This window comes from Pseudophryne corroboree, chromosome 7 (assembly GCF_028390025.1).
Source record: "Pseudophryne corroboree isolate aPseCor3 chromosome 7, aPseCor3.hap2, whole genome shotgun sequence".
Classification (NCBI taxonomy): Eukaryota; Metazoa; Chordata; class Amphibia; order Anura; family Myobatrachidae; genus Pseudophryne; species Pseudophryne corroboree.
Window position 1 is genome coordinate 24,161,741 of NC_086450.1, and position 24,279 is coordinate 24,186,019.

General features: G+C 47.0%; 1 protein-coding gene across 2 annotated transcripts in view; it reads left to right on the forward strand.

The window, feature by feature from the left end:
* Positions 1–24,279, forward strand: part of STAT1 (signal transducer and activator of transcription 1) — a 153,325-nt gene that overhangs the window by 46,178 nt on the left and 82,868 nt on the right. For both annotated transcript variants that reach the window (XM_063932754.1, XM_063932755.1), the window contains exon 8: positions 12,170–12,321. In XM_063932754.1, the coding sequence (XP_063788824.1) occupies positions 12,170–12,321 (152 nt within the window). The remainder of the gene's footprint in view (positions 1–12,169; positions 12,322–24,279) is intronic.

Below are 24,279 nucleotides of genomic sequence, written 5' to 3' on the forward strand. Positions count from 1 at the left end.
GTCGGTACGATTGTGTCGACATGTTTGAGGAGGAAAATTATGTGGAGGCGGAGCAATTGCCTGTAATAGAGATGTTACCTCCTAGGGAGTCGACACCTGAGTGGATGGGCTTATGGAAGGACTTACGTGACAGTGTCAGCTCTTTACAAAAGACGGTTGATGACATGAGGCAGCCGGCTACTCAGCTTGTGCCTGTCCAGGCGTCTCAAAGGCCATCAGGGGCTCTAAAACGCCCGTTACCTCAGATGGCAGACACAGATGCCGAAACGGATACTGACTCCAGTGTCGACGATGAAGAGACGAATGTGACTTCCAGTAGGGCCACACGTTACATGATTGAGGCAATGAAAAATGTTTTACATATTTCTGATAATACAAGTACCACTAAAAAGGGTATTATGTTTGGTGAGAAAAAACTGCCTGTAGTTTTTCCTGCATCTGAGGAATTAAATGAAGTGTGTGATGAAGCGTGGGTTTCCCCCGATAAAAAACTGATAATTCCTAAAAGGTTATTGGCATCATACCCTTTCCCGCCAGAGGATAGGGCACGTTGGGAAACACCCCCTAGGGTGGATAAAGCGCTCACACGCTTGTCTAAACAGGTGGCACTACCCTCTCCTGAGACGGCCGCCCTTAAGGAACCTGCTGACAGAAAGCAGGAGAATATCCTAAAATGTATATACACTCACACGGGAGTTATACTGCGACCAGCAATCGCCTCAGCCTGGATGTGCAGTGCTGGGGTGGCTTGGTCGGATTCCCTGACTGACAATATTGATACCCTAGACAGGGACAGTATATTACTGACTATAGAGCATTTAAAAGATGCACTTCTATATATGCGTGATGCACAGAGGGATATCTGCCGTCTGGCATCAAGAGTTAGTGCGCTGTCCATTTCTGCCAGAAGAGGGTTATGGACGCGGCAGTGGTCAGGTGATGCGGATTCCAAAAGGCATATGGAAGTATTGCCTTATAAAGGGGAGGAGTTATTTGGGGTAGGTCTATCAGACCTGGTAGCCACGGCAACTGCTGGGAAATCCACATTTTTACCCCAGGTAGCCTCTCAACATAAGAAGACTCCGTATTATCAGGCGCAATCCTTTTGGCCCCATAAGGGCAAGCGAGCAAAAGGCTCCTCATTTCTGCCCCGTGGCAGGGGGAGAGGGAAAAGGCTGCAGCAAACAGCCAGTTCCCAGGAACAGAAGCCCTCTCCCGCCTCTGCCAAGTCCTCAGCTGACGCTGGGGCTTTACAAGCGGACTCAGGCACGGTGGGGGCCCGTCTCAAGAATTTCAGCGCGCAGTGGGCTCACTCACAAGTGGACCCCTGGATCCTTCAGGTGGTATCTCAGGGGTACAAATTGGAATTCGAGACGTCTCCCCCTCGCCGTTTCCTAAAGTCTGCTTTACCGACGTCTCCCTCCGACAGGGAGGCGGTATTGGAAGCCATTCACAAGCTGTATTCCCAGCAGGTGATAATCAAGGTACCCCTCCTGCAACAGGGAAAGGGGTATTATTCCACGCTGTTTGTGGTACCGAAGCCGGACGGCTCGGTGAGACCTATTTTAAATCTAAAATCCTTGAACACTTACATACAGAGGTTCAAATTCAAGATGGAGTCACTCAGAGCGGTGATTGCGAACCTGGAAGAAGGGGATTATATGGTGTCTCTGGACATCAAGGATGCTTACCTCCATGTCCCAATTTACCCTTCTCACCAAGGGTACCTCAGGTTTGTGGTACAGAACTGTCACTATCAGTTTCAGACGCTGCCGTTTGGATTGTCCACGGCACCCGGGTCTTTACCAAAGTAATGGCCGAAATGATGATACTCCTTCGAAGGAAGGGAGTTTTAGTTATCCCTTACTTGGACGATCTCCTGATAAGGGCAAGATCCAGGGAACAGTTAGAAGTCGGGGTAGCACTATCTCAAGTAGTGTTGCGGCAGCACGGTTGGATTCTCAATATTCCAAAATCGCAGCTGATCCCGACGACGCGTCTTCTATTCCTAGGGATGATCCTGGACACAGTCCAGAAAAAGGTGTTTCTCCCGGAGGAGAAAGCCAGGGAGTTATCCGAGCTAGTCAGAAACCTCCTAAAACCAGGCCAAGTCTCAGTGCATCAATGCACAAGGGTCCTGGGAAAAATGGTGGCTTCCTACGAAGCAATCCCATTCGGCAGATTCCACGCAAGAACTTTCCAGTGGGACCTGCTGGACAAATGGTCCGGATCGCATCTTCAGATGCATCAGCGGATAACCCTGTCACCAAAGACAAGGGTGTTTCTCCTGTGGTGGTTACAGAGTGCTCATCTTCTAGAGGGCCGCAGATTCTGCATTCAGGACTGGGTCCTGGTGACCACGGATGCCAGCCTGCGAGGCTGGGGAGCAGTCACACAGGGAAGGAATTTCCAGGGCTTGTGGTCAAGCCTGGAGACATCACTTCACATAAATATCCTGGAGCTAAGGGCCATTTACAATGCTCTAAGCCTAGCAAGACCGCTGCTTCAGGGTCAGCCGGTGCTGATCCAGTCAGACAACATCACGGCAGTCGCCCACGTAAACAGACAGGGCGGCACAAGAAGCAGGAGGGCAATGGCAGAAGCTGCAAGGATTCTTCGCTGGGCGGAAAATCATGTGATAGCACTGTCAGCAGTGTTCATTCCGGGAGTGGACAACTGGGAAGCAGACTTCCTCAGCAGGCACGACCTCCACCCGGGAGAGTGGGGACTTCACCCAGAAGTCTTCCACATGATTGTGAACCGTTGGGAAAAACCAAAGGTGGACATGATGGCGTCCCGCCTCAACAAAAAACTAGACAGGTATTGCGCCAGGTCAAGGGACCCTCAGGCAATAGCTGTGGACGCTCTGGTAACACCGTGGGTGTACCAGTCAGTGTATGTGTTCCCCCCTCTGCCTCTCATACCCAAGGTACTGAGAATTATAAGACGGAGAGGAGTAAGAACTATACTCGTGGCTCCGGATTGGCCAAGAAGGACTTGGTACCCGGAACTTCAAGAGATGCTCACAGAGGACCCGTGGCCTCTACCTCTAAGAAGGGACCTGCTCCAGCAAGGACCCTGTCTGTTCCAAGACTTACCGCGGCTGCGTTTGACGGCATGGCGGTTGAACGCCGGATCCTGAAGGAAAAAGGCATTCCAGATGAAGTCATCCCTACTTTGATTAAAGCCAGAAAGGATGTAACCGCAAAGCATTATCATCGCATTTGGCGTAAATATGTTGCGTGGTGCGAGGCCAGGAAGGCCCCTACAGAGGAATTTCAACGGGGTCGATTCCTGCATTTCCTGCAAACAGGAGTGTCTATGGGCCTACAATTGGGGTCCATTAAGGTTCAAATTTCGGCCCTGTCGATTTTCTTCCAGAAAGAACTGGCTTCAGTTCCTGAAGTTCAGACGTTTGTCAAGGGGGTACTGCATATACAGCCTCCTTTTGTGCCTCCAGTGGCACCTTGGGATCTCAATGTAGTTTTGGGGTTCCTAAAATCACATTGGTTTGAATACGGACAGGGCAGAATTGAGGACTCGTCCTCAATTTCTCCCTAAGGTGGTTTCAGCGTTTCACCTGAACCAGCCTATTGTGGTACCTGCGGCTACTAGGGACTTGGAGGACTCCAAGTTGCTGGACGTAGTCAGGGCCCTGAAAATATATGTTTCCAGGACGGCTGGAGTCAGAAAATCTGACTCGCTGTTTATCCTGTATGCACCCAACAAGCTGGGTGCTCCTGCTTCTAAGCAGACTATTGCTCGTTGGATTTGTAGTACAATTCAGCTTGCACATTCTGTGGCAGGCCTGCCACAGCCAAAATCTGTAAAAGCCCATTCCACAAGGAAGGTGGGCTCATCTTGGGCGGCTGCCCGAGGGGTCTCGGCTTTACAACTTTGCCGAGCAGCTACTTGGTCAGGGGCAAACACGTTTGCTAAATTCTACAAATTTGATACCCTGGCTGAGGAGGACCTGGAGTTCTCTCATTCGGTGCTGCAGAGTCATCCGCACTCTCCCGCCCGTTTGGGAGCTTTGGTATAATCCCCATGGTCCTTACGGAGTTCCCAGCATCCACTAGGACGTCAGAGAAAATAAGAATTTACTTACCGATAATTCTATTTCTCGTAGTCCGTAGTGGATGCTGGGCGCCCATCCCAAGTGCGGATTGTCTGCAATACTTGTACATAGTTATTGTTAACTAAATCGGGTTATTGTTGTTGTGAGCCATCTATTCAGAGGCTCCTCTATTATCATGCTGTTAACTGGGTTCATATCACAAGTTGTACGGTGTGGCTGGTATGAGTCTTCCCCGGGATTCATGAATCCTTCCTTATTGTGTACGCTCGTCCGGGCACAGTATCCTAACTGAGGCTTGGAGGAGGGTCATAGGGGGAGGAGCCAGTGCACACCAGGTAGTCCTAAAGCTTTTCTTTTGTGCCCAGTCTCCTGCGGAGCCGCTATTCCCCATGGTCCTTACAGAGTTCCCAGCATCCACTACGGACTACGAGAAATAGAATTATCGGTAAGTAAATTCTTATTTCAAAAACCTAATCTCCTCCCAGTCTTCCAACCCCCGGCTCACCCTCAACTCCCTTCTCTGCCCACCCCTATCTCCTCTCCCCCCCCTCACTCTCTGATCTTGACTTTGCCACTTATTTCACATCCATAATTGACTCCATATGTCAGGACATCACACCAGACCATCAGCAACCAACCACCTCCTATCCCTTATCACCCCCTCCCCATCCCTCTCACCAACTCTGACATCTTTCTTCCCTGTATCTGAAGAGGAAGTCATGGTCCTCATCTGGTTATCAACCCCCTCCACCTCCCCACTTGTCCCTATCCCCTCCAGCCTCCTCCACTAACTCTCTCTTTCTGCCTGCTCCCATCTTGCCCACCTCCTCAATCTCTCCCTCTCATCAGGTACTGTCCCCCCTGCCTTCAAGCATGCACTCATCTCTCCTATTCTTAAGAAACCTACCCTTGATCCAGACACCCTCTCCAACTACTGACCCATCTCTCTCCTCCGTTTTGCCTCCAAACTCCTTGAGCGTATTGTCTACAACCGCCTTACTTCCTTTCTTTCCTCACACTATTACTTGACCCATTCTAGTCTGGCTTCTGTCCTCTCCACTCCACTGAGACTGCCCTCACAAAAGTCTGCAATAACCTCCTATCTGCTAAATCTAAGGGACACTACTCTCTGCTTATTCTACTTGACCTCTCTGCTGCTTTTGACACTGTGGACCACCCTCTCCTCCTGCAAATTCATCACTCCCTTGGTCTGCGTGATACTGCCCTCTCCTGGCTGTCCTCCTACCTCTCTGATCGTTCCTTCTCTGTCTCCTCTCATGATGCTACCTCCACCCCCACTTCCACTAACTGTAGGTGTCCCCCAAGGCTCTGTTCTTGGTCCTCTCCTTTTCTCTCTCTATACATCCTCTTTAGGTGAACTCATTAGCTCTTTTGACTTCCAATATCATCTCTATGCTAATCACAATCAAATCTTCCTTTCCTCCCCTGATCTCTCCCCGGCTCTCCTCACTCGTATCTCCAACTGTCTCTCTGCTACCTTTTCCTGGATGTTCCAGCGCATTCGTAAACTTAAAATGTCTAACACAGAGCTGATCGTCTTCCCTCCCTCCTGCATAACCTCACCTCCCACAATCTTATTATCTATAGATGCCGATGGCACGACTATCTCCTCTAGCCCCCAAGTGCGCTGTCTTGGAGTAATCCTTAACTCCTCCCTCTCCTTCAAACCACACATTCAGCACCTCTCACAACCCTGTCATTTTCATCTCAAAAACATTTCCAGATCAGACCCTTTCTCACCCAGGATGCCACCAAGACCCTCATCCACTCACTGGTCATCTCCAGACTGGACTACTGTAATCTCTTCCTGGCATCCCTCTCTCCACTCCAGTCTATCCTCAATGCTGCAGCCCAGCTCATCCTCCTCACCAAACGCACTACATCCACCTCCCCTCTCCTACAAGCCCTTCACTGGCTTCCCTTCCCTTTCAGAATCCAATTCAAATTTCTCACACTCAATTAGAAAGCCCTCACCCACTCCTCTCCCATTTACATCTCTGACCTTATCTCCCTTTACACTCCCACCCGTCCTCTTCGCTCTGCTAATGCACGCCGCCTCTCCTGTCTTCTGATTGCTTCCTCCCACTCCTATCTCCAAGATTTTTCACATGCTGCTCCCTTTCTCTGGAATTCCCTCCCTCTCCCCCTCAGACTCTCCACCTCTCTACAAAACTTCAAACGGGCTCTCAAGATCCATTTCTTTACCAAACCCAGCCAACTCCTATCCTAACCCTCTGTCCCATACTCACTGTCTACCATGTGTCATCCCTGTCTGTCTGCCCCTCACCTTTAGAATGTAAGCTCTCACGAGCAGGGTCCTCTTCCCTCATGTGCTTTTACGTCTCTTGCTTAACTTATCTTCTTTTCAATACTCCCTTTGATGGCACCAAATCCTTCAGTTTTCTGCCACCCTGATCCTTATTTCAGTGCTGTTTACTGACGCAGCTATGTTTATATACCCTGTACTTGTCCTATATTGTATTGAGCTGTAAGTCACTGTCTTCACGTTTTGCTTATTTGTTTACTCTGTAATTGGGCGCTGCGGATCCCATGTGTCACCATATAAATAAATGATAATAATGATAGTAATAACATGATACTATTACACAGTCCACTTGCGAGCTGCGCGTTGTTTTAAAAAATAAATGATAAAGCTGTAACTAGGTTGTGAACAAGGATAAGGAAGAAATAACTAAAAAGCTCCTTGAGAAGGTCTCAGCCTGTGTCTGCAGGTCTCAGCCTGTGTCTGCAGGTCTCAGCCTGTGTCTGCAGGTCTCAGCCTATGTCTGAAGGACTCAGCCTGTGTCTGCAGGTCTCAGCCTGTGTCTGCAGGTCTCAGCCTGTGTCTGAAGGTCTCAGCTTGTGTCTGAAGGTCTCAGCCTGTGTCTGAAGGTCTCGGTGCATGTGTCTGAAGGTCTCGGTGCATGTGTCTGAAGGTCTCGGTGCATGTGTCTGAAGGTCTCGGTGCATGTGTCTGAAGGTCTCGGTGCCTGTGTCTGCAGGTCTCAGCTTGTGTCTGAAGGTCTCAGCTTGTGTCTAAAGGTCTCAGCTTGTGTCTGAAGGTCTCAGCCTGTGTCTGAAGGTCTCGGTGCATGTGTCTGAAGGTCTCGGTGCATGTGTCTGAAGGTCTCGGTGCATGTGTCTGAAGGTCTCGGTGCATGTGTCTGAAGGTCTCGGTGCAGGTCTCAGCCTGTGTCTGCAGGTCTCGGTGCATGTGTCTGCAGGTCTCGGTGCATGTGTCTGCAGGTCTCGGTGCATGTGTCTGCAGGTCTCGGTGCATGTGTCTGCAGGTCTCGGTGCATGTGTCTGAAGGTCTCGGTGCATGTGTCTGAAGGTCTCGGTGCATGTGTCTGAAGGTCTCGGTGCATGTGTCTGAAGGTCTCTGTGCCTGTGTCTGCAGGTCTCAGCTTGTGTCTGCAGGTCTCAGCTTGTGTCTGAAGGTCACAGCTTGTGTCTAAAGGTCTCAGCTTGTGTCTAAAGGTCTCAGCTTGTGTCTGAAGGTCTCTGTGCATGTGTCTGAGGGTCTCTGTGCATGTGTCTGAAGGTCTCTGTGCATGTGTCTGAAGGTCTCTGTGCATGTGTCTGAAGGTCTCGGTGCATGTGTCTGCAGGTCTCGGTGCATGTGTCTGCAGGTCTCGGTGCATGTGTCTGCAGGTCTCGGTGCATGTGTCTGCAGGTCTCGGTGCATGTGTCTGCAGGTCTCGGTGCATGTGTCTGCAGGTCTCGGTGCATGTGTCTGCAGGTCTCGGTGCATGTGTCTGCAGGTCTCGGTGCATGTGTCTGCAGGTCTCGGTGCATGTGTCTGCAGGTCTCAGCCTGTGTCTGCAGGTCTCAGCCTGTGTCTGAAGGTCTCAGCCTGTGTCTGAAGGTCTCAGCCTGTGTCTGAAGGTCTCAGCCTGTGTCTGAAGGTCTCAGCCTGTGTCTGAAGGTCTCAGCCTGTGTCTGAAGGTCTCGGTGCATGTGTCGAATGTTTCGGCACTAGTAATCTGCAATTTAAAAAAAAACACGTTTGTCTTTTTGACTTTAATAAGGAAATTGTAATCCCATGGTTGGATAGAAAATAGTCCACCTCCTCTGCACTGTTGTGGTCAAAAATAACCAGAACGGAGATTTGTGAGTAGATTACAAGCTAGGTGCTATGTCTGCCCAGCCCCCTGCTCTCGTCATTGCACATCTTAAGGCCACTGGCATTCCGAGTCCCCAGGATCTCCGACGTACTGGCTCCATTGTGCCAGTGTCCTGCAGTGTTGCAGTGTCCTGAGAAGGACGTGCCGCCAGCGGGTGTCCTGGCGTATACCTGTATATAGCATTACTGTGACTTTCAGTTATGGGGGTTGTTTTGATTCAGAGATGGAATGTGCATTTATTATGTTGTTGTAAAAATACCAGTTTACCCTCCAATACTCTATGGCAGCCATTACTATGGGTAGCTTGCCCTCTACGTATGTACGGATAGACAGGTAGATATTAGAATGAATGCAAGAAAAGGTAATAAATAATACCCAAAAATATTCAGGCGCTGTGAGGTGAGGTGCTCCGCTAAGTAGCAGCCAGTATATAGAGGGAAGTCACTCCCAATGTACAACAAGAAAAAGATAGGAGGGAAGGCTGCGCTCCAAGAGGAAAGAACAATGTGATTACACTAAATGTGTTAATTTAAAACAATTTATTAAAAATCAATTCATTAAAAACAGTGTTCTGTGCAATGATTATTATGCCACATAAATTCATAAAAAAGAAAAATAAGTTACCCTAGATACTGGGTCAGGACATATAACATAGTGCAATATGGGGGATCCGTTCCAAATAGTGCCCTTGAGTGATGTAAAAGTCCAGTAAAAGTCCAATTTAGAGAGTCTTTTTCTTATATATGAAATTAGAGAGTCCAATATTATGTCCATACACCACTAGAGGATTGAATAGCGTGTCCCATAAATAGGTGAGTACCTCATGCAATGCAGTGATTAGATGGTGCCTCTCTGTGACTCCTCTGGATGACTGGTAGATGGTGAGGGCTGGTTCGGATCCAAGTGAAGATTGTCCTGTTCCAATGGGTAATTTCTGACGCGTTTCGCTGCATAGAGCTTGCAGCTTTTTCAAAGGTATCAGAATATTAGAATTAATCAGGATTGTGTATAATGTAGCTCCCCCTCTTCCCCTGTGTCTTTTCCTGTGTGTAGTAATATATAGGTCAAGCAGGGTTCTGCTGTTTCCTGTAGTGCAGGGGCTTATTGTATATTGTTGCTCCCCCTCTTCCCCTGTGTCTTTCTTGTCTCTAGTAATAGGTCAGGCAGTGTTGTATTTTCTGTAGTGCATGGGGTTTATTGTATAATGTTGCTCCCCCTCTTCCCCTGTGTCTTTCTTGTCTCTAGTAATAGGCGTTGCAGGGTTCTGTTTTCTGTAGTGCAGGGGCTTATTGTATAATGTTGCTCCACCTCTTCCCCTGTGTCTTTCTTGTCTCTAGTAATAGGTCAGGCAGTGTTCTGTTTTCTGTAGTGCAGGGGCTTATTGTATAATGTTGCTCCCCCTCTTCCCCTGTGTCTTTCTTGTCTCTAGTAATAGGTCAGGCAGTGTTCTGTTTTCTGTACTGCAGGGGCTTATTGTATAATGTAGCTCCTCCTCTTCCCCTGTGTCTTTCTTGTCTCTAGTAATAGACGTTGCAGGGTTCTGTTTTCTGTAGTGCAGGGGCTTATTGTATAATGTACCTCCTCCTTTTCCCCTGTGTCTTTCTTGTGTCTAGTAATAGGTCAGGCAGCGTTCTGTTTTCTGTAGTGCAGGGGCTTGTTCTATAATGTTGCTCCCCCTCTTCCCCTGTGTCTTTCTTGTCTCTAGTAATAGGTCATGCAGCGTTCTGTTTTCTGTAGTGCAGAGGCTTGTTGTATAATGTTGCTCCCCCTCTTCCCCTGTGTCTTTCTTGTCTCTAGTAATAGGCGTTGCAGGGTTCTGCTTTCTGTAGTGCAGGGGCTTATTGTATAATGTACCTCCTCCTTTTCCCCTGTGTCTTTCTTGTCTCTAGTAATAGGTCAGGCAGTGTTCTGTTTTCTGTAGTGCAGGGGCTTATTGTATAATGTAGCTCCTCCTCTTCCCCTGTGTCTTTCTTGTCTCTAGTAATAGGCGTTGCAGGGTTCTGCTTTCTGTAGTGCAGGGGCTTATTGTATAATGTTGCTCCTCCTTTTCCCCTGTGTCTTTCTTGTCTCTAGTAATAGGTCAGGCAGTGTTCTGTTTTCTGTAGTGCAGGGGCTTATTGTATAATGTTGCTCCCCCTCTTCCCCTGTGTCTTTCTTGTCTCTAGTAATAGGTCAGGCAGTGTTCTGTTTTCTGTAGTGCAGGGGCTTATTGTATAATGTCGCTCCACCTCTTCCCCTGTGTCTTTCTTGTCTCTAGTAATAGGCGTTGCAGGGTTCTGCTTTCTGTAGTGCAGGGGCTTATTGTATAATGTACCTCCTCCTTTTCCCCTGTGTCTTTCTTGTCTCTAGTAATAGGTCAGGCAGTGTTCTGTTTTCTGTAGTGCAGGGGCTTATTGTATAATGTACCTCCTCCTTTTCCCCTGTGTCTTTCTTGTCTCTAGTAATAGGTCAGGCAGTGTTCTGTTTTCTGTAGTGCAGGGGCTTATTGTATAATGTAGCTCCTCCTCTTCCCCTGTGTCTTTCTTGTCTCTAGTAATAGGCGTTGCAGGGTTCTGCTTTCTGTAGTGCAGGGGCTTATTGTATAATGTTGCTCCTCCTTTTCCCCTGTGTCTTTCTTGTCTCTAGTAATAGGTCAGGCAGTGTTCTGTTTTCTGTAGTGCAGGGGCTTATTGTATAATGTTGCTCCCCCTCTTCCCCTGTGTCTTTCTTGTCTCTAGTAATAGGTCAGGCAGTGTTCTGTTTTCTGTAGTGCAGGGGCTTATTGTATAATGTTGCTCCACCTCTTCCCCTGTGTCTTTCTTGTCTCTAGTAATAGGTCAGGCAGTGATCTGTTTTCTGTAGTGCAGGGGCTTATTGTATAATGTTGCTCCACCTCTTCCCCTGTGTCTTTCTTGTCTCGAGTAATAGGTCAGGCAGTGATCTGTTTTCTGTAGTGCAGGGGCTTATTGTATAATGTTGCTCCACCTCTTCCCCTGTGTCTTTCTTGTCTCGAGTAATAGGTCAGGCAGTGATCTGTTTTCTGTACTGCAGGGGTTTATTGTATAATGTTGCTCCACCTCTTCCCCTGTGTCTTTCTTGTCTCTAGTAATAGGTCAGGCAGTGTTCTGTTTTCTGTAGTGCAGGGGCTTATTGTATAATGTAGCTCCTCCTCTTCCCCTGTGTCTTTCTTGTCTCTAGTAATAGGCGTTGCAGGGTTCTGCTTTCTGTAGTGCAGGGGCTTATTGTATAATGTTGCTCCTCCTTTTCCCCTGTGTCTTTCTTGTCTCTAGTAATAGGTCAGGCAGTGTTCTGTTTTCTGTAGTGCAGGGGCTTATTGTATAATGTTGCTCCCCCTCTTCCCCTGTGTCTTTCTTGTCTCTAGTAATAGGTCAGGCAGTGTTCTGTTTTCTGTAGTGCAGGGGCTTATTGTATAATGTTGCTCCACCTCTTCCCCTGTGTCTTTCTTGTCTCTAGTAATAGGTCAGGCAGTGATCTGTTTTCTGTAGTGCAGGGGCTTATTGTATAATGTTGCTCCACCTCTTCCCCTGTGTCTTTCTTGTCTCGAGTAATAGGTCAGGCAGTGATCTGTTTTCTGTAGTGCAGGGGCTTATTGTATAATGTTGCTCCACCTCTTCCCCTGTGTCTTTCTTGTCTCGAGTAATAGGTCAGGCAGTGATCTGTTTTCTGTACTGCAGGGGTTTATTGTATAATGTTGCTCCACCTCTTCCCCTGTGTCTTTCTTGTCTCTAGTAATAGGTCAGGCAGTGATCTGTTTTCTGTAGTGCAGGGGCTTACCTCCTCATCTCTCCCAGCGACGCACATTCCGACACCTAAGCTAGAAGGATATCCACCCGTTATCAGCGAGTTCTTCAAAGAATAGGAATGATCAGTAATTATAATTTTCTGTTTTCTTTTTGGAGTGTAGCTTGTGATCATTATTAAACTTATTACTTGACTCCACCAGGAAATTGTTCACAAAATATCGGAACTGCTAAATATCACAGAGCATATACAGAGAGCCCTCATTAGTGAAGAACTGGTTGAGTGGAAATGCAGACAGCAAATGGCCTGCATCGGCGGTCCACCAAACGCTTGCCTCGATCAACTGCAGAGCTGGTAAGTGATTGGCTCCATTCCGGGTATTCGCACCTTCCGTAACCGGATCAATATTGAATGGGATTGTTTTTAAGTTTGTTTCGTGACTATTTTGTATAAACAGGAAATTCATAAAAACTCTGCGGAGCTATATAGAAACCACTTCAATCCATTTATATATGTGCGTTCAGGCACAAACTGTGCATGCGTATGCACCGCAGTGCGCAGGCGCGTCACACGGGTATAAAGTGGATCGCCGCTCAGCGATGGGTTTGTGCGACGGATCCGTTCGCACGGTCGATCGCAAGGAGATTGACAGGAAGAGGGCGTTTGTGGGTGTAAACTGACCGTTTTCAGGGAGTGGTTGGAGAAACGCAGGCGTGTCCAAGCGTTAGCAGGGAAGGTTCCTGACATCAATTCCGGACCAGGACAGGCTGATGTGATCGCAGCGGCTGAGTAAGTCCTGGGCTACGCAGAGACTGCACAAGATCTGTTTGTACAGCTCGGCTACACATGCGATCGCACACTTGCACAGCTAAAATACACTCCCCTGTAGGCGGTGACTATCTGATTGCAGCAGTGCAAAAATCGCTGCCCAGCGATCAGGTCTGAATTAGGCCCCTAGAACCCTCTGTACTGAGGCAGACACATAATCCTGCGCACATGGGGATGCTTGGTTGGGCCAAGATAATAGCAAACACAGTGGTGCAATACGTATGTAGGTCACTATACAGGGTGCCCAGTGTATAGGGTGCCCACTATACAGGATGCTCAGTATACAGGGTGCCCACTATGCAGGGTGCGGTGAATTTCAAATTATTTCTAAATAAACATTTCAGTGCCAGCGTTAATATATACTTTGGACGCAAGGCGCATCTTATAAACATATACGATAAAAGTACGCTGAACGTCGCAACACTATATCCCTTAGGAGAAAGCAAGCAGTCGCACACATTGTAAGCTGAGGTCCAACGCTCAGATATATATATATATATATTTCTATTTCGTCTTAGAGGATGTTGGGCCGCTCAAAGAACCTTGGGGTATAGACGGGATCCGCAGGAGACATGGGCACTTTAAGACTTTCAAAGGGGCGTGACCTGGCTCCTCCCTCTATATCCCCCACCAGACTCAGTTTTAGAAATGTGCCCGGATGAGACACAGGGCACTAGGAGGAGCTCCTAGAGTTTCTCTGAAAGACTTAATGTTAGGTTTTTTATTTTGGGGAGATCTGCTGGCTACAGACTCTCTGCTTCGTGGGCAAGAGGGGAGAGCAGTCTAGACCCACTTCTGATGAGTTCCAGGGCTCTGCTGCTGCTGACAGGATGCCTTCAGCTCCTGAGGGGAGACGAACGCCGGGCTCTCCTGGATGCTCCCTCCCACAGCTTGCCGTCCCCCCACTTCAAGCCAGAAGACAGGTGAGTATAAGAGGAAAAGACTTCTCTTCATCTAAAGACGGCATATAAGAGGTACCGCGCACCGGCTTTGCTCAGTGCGCGCCTGGCTCCCAGACAGTACACATCGTGGGTGCAGGGCGCTGGGGTGGGGTGGGGGGGGCGCCCTGGGGAGCAAGTATATACCTCAAATAAGGCTGGCATAGGTCTACAGTGCCCGGGCACTGCCCGCAAACCCCCGCCAGGATAAAAAAATATAACAAAAAATGCGGGAAGAAGCGCGCCATGTTGGGGGCGGAGCTTCTTCCTCACTGCTTACTCGGCGCCATTTCCTCCTCCTCACAGCAGCGCTGGTCCTTCCTCACAGCAGCACGGACCAGAGGGGCTAAAAACGAGGGGGGGGGGCAGTTTTTATTAAATATAAAAATGTATTGTCGCTGAGGTGTGGGCTGGATTGTCCCTCTGTGTTCCCTGACAGACTTTTCTTTAGGTGCTGTCTTATATATGGCTGTATATGATGTGTATGTACATAATGTTTATAACTATATATGTATATATGTTCAATGGGGAAATGTTGGTGCTTGTGTGTCAACCTATCTGAAGCCGAAGTTCCTCTCAGGAGGAAAATATAGTAGGGACACAATAATGTTATGAGGGTAGCCGGGTCGGCACCGCCGATGGCTCAGGGGTTAACTACTTGCAAAGTGTGACTCTCCCATAGTCAGATTTTAATTATGAGATCTATAAAAGATTAGTTTTCTTGCAGATCCAGGACCCCACGGGGTCTCAATAATGTAGTTGCCCAGTTGACTGACACAGGTACCGACACGGGCTCTGTTCATGTGTCTACTATGCTGATTCCAGATTAGATGCTAAAATGGCAGTGCGATTTCAGTACATTGTTGTAATAAAACTGTGTTATATGATAAGGAAAGGAAACCGGTGTTTACATTTCCTCACTCTTCTATACTGAACGCTGTTTTTGCAGTAGTCTGGGACAGCCCTGACAGAATAATCTCCACTCCTCGTAGGATTACAGTGAAGTCCCCATTTTTCCCCTGCTGAGGGAAAACGTGGGGATTGCCCCCCAAAGGAGGACAAAAGTCTATCTCATTGTAAAATCAAGTGGCTCGGCCAGCCTCTGGTACAGCAGCCCCCAAAGACGCTACGTTACTATACATTATAACGGTATACAACTCAGTCTGATTATACTTTCTGTGTGGGTGGGTAGCGCCATTGAGACGCAGACAGAGAACTGGTTCTCTGATTTGGGATGCCCTGGATAGGGATAGCATCCTCTTGACGCTCAGTTATCTGGGACGCTACAGCGTTCCAATTGAAAACTGCGAGGGACATTGCCCTTTTATTAAAAGGTGCCATGTCAGTCGCTGTTAGGCGTGATTTGGGGGTTCACCAGTAGAATACTGTTGCTACCTCTAGGAATTATAGGGACTTTCTACCATATGAAGGTGGTGTTTTTTGTTTAGATACAAAGGCCGCAGGTAAGCCGTCCCCTGTTTGTTTACGGTAGGTTCCTACGCTACTACAGATGACATACCACTATCATCTACAGTCCGATATATGCTAGAGAGGACAAAGTTTTTTCCTTCCTTACTTCTAGGGTAGGAGAAAGAAAATAAAAATAAATAAATACATTAAAAAAAAAAAAAAAGAGAACCCGCCTCCTCGGGTTCCCTGGAGCAGAAGTCCTCCCCGGCTTCTGCCAAATCCACCTCATGACGCCGGGCCCCCCTTTTAGGGGCCCGCACCGGTGGGGACACGTCTACAGCTTTTTCAGTTAGGTCTGGGTTCGCTCGGGTCTAGACCCTTGGGTATTGAGTATTGTGTCCCAAGGGTACAAACTGGTGTTTCAAGACGTGCCCCCTCAACGTTTTTCATATCAACCTTACCTGCTTCGCTGCAGGATAGGGCGCTGATCTGCGGTGCAGTACAAAATCGGGTTGTGGTCCCGGTACCCCTAGCGCAACAGGGGCAGGGCTTTTATTCATGCCTGTTTGTGGTGCCGAAGCCGGACAGCTCGGTAAGACCAATCCTCAACCTGAAATCTCTCAATTTCTTTCTGAGGAAATTCAAATTCAAGATGGAGTCTCTCAGAGCGGTGATTTCCAGTCTGGAGGAGGGGGAATTTATGGTTTCATTGGACATAAAGGACGCTTACCTTCATGTACCCATTTATCCTCCTCACCAGAGTTTCCTGAGGTTTGCAATCCAGGATACACATTACCAATTTAAGACGTTGCCGTTTGGTCTATCCGCAGCTCCGAGGATTTTCACCAAAGTAATGGTAGAAATGATGGTTCTCCTGCGCAAGCAGGGTGTTACAATTATCCCGTACTTGGACGATCTCCTGATAAAGGCGAGGTCCAAAGACAAATTGTTACAGGACATTGCAATGTCCCTGTCCGTTCTGCAACAGCACAGCTGGCTCCTAAACTTGCCGAAATCACAGTTAGTCCCGACAACACGCTTGGCGTTTTTGGGCATGATACTGGACACGGTCCAGCAGAGGGTGCCTCCCTATGGAGAAAGCTCGGGAAATTCAGAGTTTGGTAAAACTCTTGCTGATACCGAAAACGGTATCCATCCATCAATGCATTCGATTGCTGGGAAAGATGGTAGCGGCATACGAGGCCCTCCAGTTCGGGAGGTTCCATGTCAGGGTGTTTCAGTGAGACCTGTTGGACAAGTGGTCCTGATCCCACCTGAATATGCACCGGAAGATAATTCTAGCTCCCAACACCAGGATTTCCCTCCTGTGGTGGCTCAACAGCTCTCACCTCCTTGCAGGACGTCGGTTCAGGATCCAGGACTGGATCTTGGTGACCACGGATGCAAGTCTCCGAGGTTGGGGGGCAGTCACTCTGGGGTGACCTTCCAGGGAAGATGGTCAAGTCAAGAAACTCATCTTCACATCAACGTTCTGGAACTGAGGGCCATTTACAACGGCCTTCTACAAGCGGAACATCTTCTTCGAAATCTGCTGGTTCTGATCCAATCGGACAATGTCACGGCAGTAGCTTACATAAACCGCCAAGGCGGCACAAGAAGCAGAGCGGCAATGGCGGAAGCCACAAAGATTCTTCGCTGGGTGGAGAGGCATACAAGCGCTCTGTCGGCAATATTCATTCCGGGAGTGGACAACTGGGAAGCAGACTTCCTCAGCAGACCTGAATCCAGGAGAGTGGAGCCTCCATCAGGAGGTCTACACGCTGCTAACAAATCGATGGGGGGGTTCCCCATATAGACATGATGGCGTCTCGCCTCAACAAGAAACTTCCGAGGTATTGTTCCTGGTCCAGGGACCCTCAGGCGGACACGGTGGATGCACTGACAACACCCTGGGTGTTCCCCTCAGTGTATGTGTTCCCTCCGGTTTCTCTCATCCCAAAGGTGCTGAGGCTTCTAAAAAGAACAAGCATACCGGCGATCCTTGTGGTCCCGGACTGGCCAAGGAGAACTTGGTACCCGGATCTTCTGACGTTACTGGTCGACGATCCCTGGCCTCTTCCTCTGCGCGAGGACCTGCTGCGGCAGGGGCCGTTCGTCTATCAAGGCTTACAGCGGCTACATTTGACGGCATCGCGATTGAATGCCAGATTTTAGCCCAAAAGGGTATTCCCAGTGAAGTCATACCTACTCTTATCCTTGCCAGGAAGGGTGTGACGTCGAAGCACTATCACCGTATTTGGAGGAAATATATTTCCTGGTGCGAGTCCAAGAAAGCTCCTTTGGAGATATTTGACCTTGGACGTTTTTCTCCATTTTCTACAAAATGGTGTGGATGCGGGCCTTAAATTGGGCTCCATTAAAAGTGCAGATTTCTGCTTTGTCCATTTTCTTTCAGAAACAATTGGCCTCACTTCCTGAGGTGCAGACCTTTGTGAAAGGGGTGTTGCATATCCAACCTCCTTTTGTGGCACCTTGGGACCTTAACGTGGTGTTATCGTTCCTTCAGTCACATTGGTTTGAACCTTTACGTAAAGTGGAGTTGAAATTCCTCACTTGGAAGGTTGTCATTTTATTGGCATTGGCATCCGCTAGGCGGGTGTCAGAGTTGGCGGCCTTGTCTCACAAGAGCCCTTATTTGATCTTCCATGAAGATCGTGCTGAGTTAAGAACTCGGCAACAATTTCTGCCAAAGGTGTTTTCCTCTTTTCATATTAACCAACCTATTGTGGTGCCAGTGGCTACTGGCGCTTTGGCTGAGGATAAGTCTCTGGATATGGTCAGAGCTTTGAAAATCTATGTAGCCAGAACGGCTCCATTGCGGAAAACAGAGGTTCTGTTTATTTTATACGCTCCCAATAAGATTGGATGTCCTGCTTCCAAGCAGACCATTGCCCGCTGGATTTGTCAAATAATTCAGCAGGCTCATTCCAAGGCAGGCTTGCCGTTACCGAAATCGGTGAATGCCCATTCCACTAGGAAGGTGGGCTCCTCCTGGGCGGCTGCTACTTGGTCGGGGTCAAACACGTTTGCTAAGTTTTACAAGTTTGATACCTTGGCAGATGAAGACCTTAGTTTTGGTCTATCGGTGCTGCAGAGTCATCCGCACTCTCCCGCCCGTTTTTAGAGCTTTGGTATAATCCCCATGGTTTTTTGAGCGGCCCAACATCCTCTAGGACGAAATAGAAAATAGGATTTTGAATACCTACCGGTAAATCCTTTTCTATGAGTCCGTAGAGGATGTTGGGCGCCCGTCCCAGTGCGTACTGTATCTGCAGTGTAGTTCTGGTTAAACACAGTTGGTGTTATGGTTTTTTTTCAGCTTCTTGCTGAATCTTGTTCATGTCCGTTGACATGTGTTCAGTTATCTGCCTTGTTGTACGGCATGCTTATGGCGTGAGCTGGTGTTGTGCTCACCTTTGTTGTTAAATCCTTTCCTCGAAATGTCCGTCTCGCCGGGCACAGTTCCAAACTGAGTCTGGTGGGGGATATAGAGGGAGGAGCCAGGTCACGCCCCTTTGAAAGTCTTAAAGTGCCCATGTCTCCTGCGGATCCCGTCTATACCCCATGGTTCTTTGAGCGGCCCAACATCCTCTACGGACTCATAGAAAAGGATTTACCGGTAGGTATTCAAAATCCTATTATATATATATATATATATATATATATATATATATATATATATATATATATATATATATATATATATATATATATATATAAATTCAAGGATGGCTGGCACTCCGTAAAACTTGTCCAATATTTGCCCAGGTGCCTTCCTTACCACTCAAAGTGGAAATAAATACATAGAAGATGCTGGCGGCACTCATAGGACTTATATATGCAGTAATAATCAAAGGCTAGCACGCCTATGTAGATCAACGTTTCAGTTTTATTATAAAAACTTTCGTCAGGATACAAAACAAAGGGGAAACACATACCTTTATAGAAAGAGATCTCACAGTGTTAACTCGTGGTTCCAGAGCCGCGGTCGGCGGCTGTTGACGTCACATGCAATGCGACGGGTGCCTGGTCTGCACCACCTGACCGCCAGCCGTTGCCTGGAGACTGGTATAAACAAAAGTGTGTAAAGAAAAAAACCCAAACATACAAACGATAATCAAAAGAAAGTATTTGTTAATCAAACAAAGTTAAATAGCAAAGAATCCAGGACATTCCACATATGAACACTTGTGCCAATGAACTAATTAGTAAGCTTAGTTATAAAGATACGTGGAAAGCATCAAAAAATGGGATCCTAAAGCGCTATGTAAGCATACGGACTCTACTACAAGCAAATGGACAATTTACTTATTCATGTCACATAAGAGAACAAAGGAAAAAACGAAAAAAAACAGCAATATGAGATCAAATCCAGTCCACATGTATTATAGGTAAATGGACGCTGCAAAGGCGTCACAGGTATAGGTAGCGCCATTTCATGTCACAGTCTAGTGCAACCTGTCCGTGAATATACACCATCAGAACGCTGGAAAGAAAGGATGGCAAAATGATCTGATGGGTGTAAAGGACATCACAAATAACAGTTCCAGGAGTTATATTCATTAAGTCCCGCTGGAGACACCGTGTTAAGTTTGTGTATCCAGCGTGTTTCCAAGCGTAGCAGTTGTTTGGCTCTTTCTCCCCCCCTGATGCTGATCGGAACATGGTCAATGATCTTGTATTTGAGTGTGGATAGGTTGTGCTGGAAGGTCTTGAAATGTCTAGCGACTGGCTGATCTTGATTGCCTCCTTCGAGGGCTTGTCTGATGGCCATTCTGTGTGTGGCCATTCTCTCCTTGAACATGCAGGTGGTCTTACCTATATAGAGCAGACCACAAGGGCATCTGATATAGTAGATGACAAATCTGGTACTACAGGTCAAGACATGTTTGATGGAAATGCGTCTGCCAGTATGTGGATGACAAAAGTCCCTTCCAGTTTCCATATAGCTGCAAGTTATGCAGCCAGTGCATTTGTAATAACCCGGCTTACGGGTAAGGAAATGTGTCGGTCCAGCATTGGAAGCACCAGTTATGTAATTTCTTACCAATAAATCTTTAAGATTTTTGTTTCTGGTGAAGCTGGGGAGAATTTTGGTCTTTCTAGCAAATTTCAGGTCAGGATCTAGGGCTACAACTGGCCAGAGCTCTTTGGCTGTTTTGTTGATAGTGCGACTGAATGGATGATATTCCTGCACAAATACTTGTTTATTGAGAAGTGCGGACTTGGGGACTGCTGGTGCTAGTAGCTGTGTTCTAGGAATGGCTAATGCTTTAGTCTTAGCCTTAAGTAGTTCTTCATAATTGTAGCCACGTTGTAAGAATTGTACAATCAAGGAATCAATGTCAGTGATGGTATTTTCGTGTGTGTCAGAAATTCTGCAAACACGGAAAAACTGTGAATAGGGCAGACCTCTGATACACGCCGGAGGATGCTGACTTTGTGCGTGTAAATAGGTATTTCTGTCTGTTCCCTTTTTGTAAAGGCTGGTATGTAGTACACCGTTAGTAAGGGAGATATTGACATCAAGATAATGTACCTGTGTGTCACTGATGTTTCATGTGAACTTGATGGTGGGGTCAAGGGTATTGATCCTTTGTATTTGTAACTCTAGCTGTTGCTCGGAGCCAGTCCAGATCAGCAACAGATCATCTATATATCTGGTAATCCAAAGTAAGTCCCCAGATATACAGCTATTGGAAAGTAATAATTCCTGTTCTACTTTGAACATGTATATATTTGCGAACGACAGAGCTACGCAAGAACCCATTGCGCAGCCCCGTCGCTGGCGGTACCATTTACCGTTGAAAAGAAAGTAATTACGTGTCAAGGTAAGAGTCAGAAGTTCTAAAAAGAAGTCAAGATCTGGCCCCTCATAAGCAGCATTATTGGTCAAAAACATTTTAACGGCATGAATGCCAGCATCATGTGGAATGTTGGTGTATAGAGATATGACATCTAAAGTACACAGTTTGCTATTGTCTGGGACAGGTGTGATAGATATCAGTTTATTGATTAAGGTGGTGGTATCTTTTAGAAACATGTGGTGTTTTTGTATCAATGGCTGTAAATAGAAATCCAGGTATTGTGAGATTTTGTAGTATATAGAATCTCTTGCCGCTATGATGGGGCGACCTGGAGGGCGTGTGGGATTTTTATGAAGTTTGGGTATGGTGTAGAGTATGGGTGACACAGGACATTCTTGAGTCAGGTTGTGACTTAATTGTTCCGAGATGATGCCATTGGAAACTGCTTGCGTCAAGATGGTGGTTAATTCACTTTTATAACTCTGAGTGGGGTCATCAGGCAATTCCTCATATACTTGCACATCCTGTAGTTGAGAATAAATCTCTTGTTTGTAATCCGACAGATTTTGTAGCACAATGCCACCTCCTTTGTCTACGGTCCGTATAATTAAGTCTTTATCAGCTCTCAGATCATGCAGTGCCTGTCGTTCTGCAGATGTTAAATTGTTGGAAATGGAGCGTGTTTTTTGTGTCTGAGAGACTACTGCTCTATCCAGAGTTTTAGAAAAGCTCTTGATGGACGCATTGTTAGAGATGGGGTCAAATCTGGATTTAGTTTTAATACACACTGGAACAGGGGCACTGTTGGATGGCACTGGGGGGGAGATTTTTCAAAATATTCTTTGATCCTTAGGGAACGTGCGAATTTGTAAGAATCAATTTTCCATTGAACGTCATTAAATGATGTAGAAGGAACAAAGGAAAGACCTTTGCTCAAAATCGACATTTCGGCTGTACTTAAAGTCCTATTGGACAAATTAAAGACAGCTGTCACTTGCGACTCTTTGGCGTTTTTGACTTGGTCCCTCTGCCTCTGCCCGCCGCGCCTCGTGCGGATCCTCCGGTGTCCTCTCTTTGTGCTCGTGTACGAACCCCTAAAGGGGGTTTACCTGATGCGGTGGATCTATTCCCTTCTACTTCGCTTTGGGAGCTGTATTCCGCACTTGATGAGTCCGTGTCTCTGGAACGGAACCTTCTTTGTGGTGGCCGGAATCGTGTTCTGGAACTGCCACCTGGATTTTGTGCCCACGTGTATACGTTATTTTCTTGATAATCGCGTTGTACCTTAGTCAGTTTATCTCTCTTGTATTTAACAAGATTCCGTTTATACGAATCAACTTGCTCACTCAGTTTGGTAAGCCAATCAGTCTCAGAGTCCTGTGTAAAGGAATCCTTATGCAAGGATTCAAATGAGTTGATTTTAGTTTTAATAGAATTCAATTCCCTGGCGGATTCTTCAATAACCAATAAAATCAGGTCGTAGCTGCACTTGTTAAGCACAGCTACCCATCTCCTACAAAATTCAGGATTGTGTTTACCTATCGTGGGGATGTTTTTGACCCGGAATCCTCTGGGTATTTGCTTGGTCCGGTGATAGTCCGTTAAAGTTATGCCGTGCAAGAGGTAATCTACCTCTTTTTTCTTTAGGCGCAATAATTCATGGTACAGCTGTTCAGTGGAAATGTCCCCTCCTGTGGTTTGGAAATTCTCTTTGAAGTAGATGGAGTTAGCTTCTGCGTCCGAGAAGCTGAGAGTTTCTCCTGGCGGTAAAAAAATGTTTCTGAAGCCGCTCACTTGTGGATTAATACTTTCTTCTGACATTACACCCGAAGTGCAGAATAAAAAAGTGTCAGATTCTTCAGACAAAAATTGTCAGAGGAACAAAGTCTTGACTGTGGTAGTATAAAGATGAAGGGTGCCTTGCCGTGTAGCTGGAATCAGAACTGGTCCACACCAATCCGGATACAGGAACAAATATATAATTCAAGGATGGCTGGCACTCCGTAAAACTTGTCCAATATTTGCCCAGGTGCCTTCCTTACCACTCAAAGTGGAAATAAATACATAGAAGATGCTGGCGGCACTCATAGGACTTATATATGCAGTAATAATCAAAGGCTAGCACGCCTCTGTAGATCAACGTTTCAGTTTTATTATAAAAACTTTCGTCAGGATACAAAACAAAGGGGAAACACATACCTTTATAGAAAGAGACCTCACAGTGTTAACTCGTGGTTCCAGAGCCGCGGTCGGCGGCTGTTGACGTCACATGCAATGCGACGGGTGCCCGGTCTGCACCACCTGACCGCCAGCCGTTGAATTATTGCGCCTAAAGAAAAAAGAGGTAGATTACCTCTTGCACGGCATAACTTTAACGGACTATCACCGGACCAAGCAAATACCCAGAGGATTCCGGGTCAAAAACATCCCCACGATAGGTAAACACAATCCTGAATTTTGTAGGAGATGGGTAGCTGTGCTTAACAAGTGCAGCTACGACCTGATTTTATTGGTTATTGAAGAATCCGCCAGGGAATTGAATTCTATTAAAACTAAAATCAACTCATTTGAATCCTTGCATAAGGATTCCTTTACACAGGACTCTGAGACTGATTGGCTTACCAAACTGAGTGAGCAAGTTGATTCGTATAAACGGAATCTTGTTAAATACAAGAGAGATAAACTGACTAAGGTACAACGCGATTATCAAGAAAATAACGTATACACGTGGGCACAAAATCCAGGTGGCAGTTCCAGAACACGATTCCGGCCACCACAAAGAAGGTTCCGTTCCAGAGACACGGACTCATCAAGTGCGGAATACAGCTCCCAAAGCGAAGTAGAAGGGAATAGATCCACCGCATCAGGTAAACCCCCTTTAGGGGTTCGTACACGAGCACAAAGAGAGGACACCGGAGGATCCGCACAAGGCGCGGCGGGCAGAGGCAGAGGGACCAAGTCAAAAACGCCAAAGAGTCGCAAGTGACAGCTGTCTTTAATTTGTCCAATAGGACTTTAAGTACAGCCGAAATGTCGGTTTTGAGCAAAGGTCTTTCCTTTGTTCCTTCTACATCATTTAATGACGTTCAATGGAAAATTGATTCTTACAAATTCGCACGTTCCCTAAGGATCAAAGAATATTTTGAAAAATCTCCCCCCCCAGTGCCATCCAACAGTGCCCCTGTTCCAGTGTGTATTAAAACTAAATCCAGATTTGACCCCATCTCTAACAATGCGTCCATCAAGAGCTTTTCTAAAACTCTGGATAGAGCAGTAGTCTCTCAGACACAAAAAACACGCTCCATTTC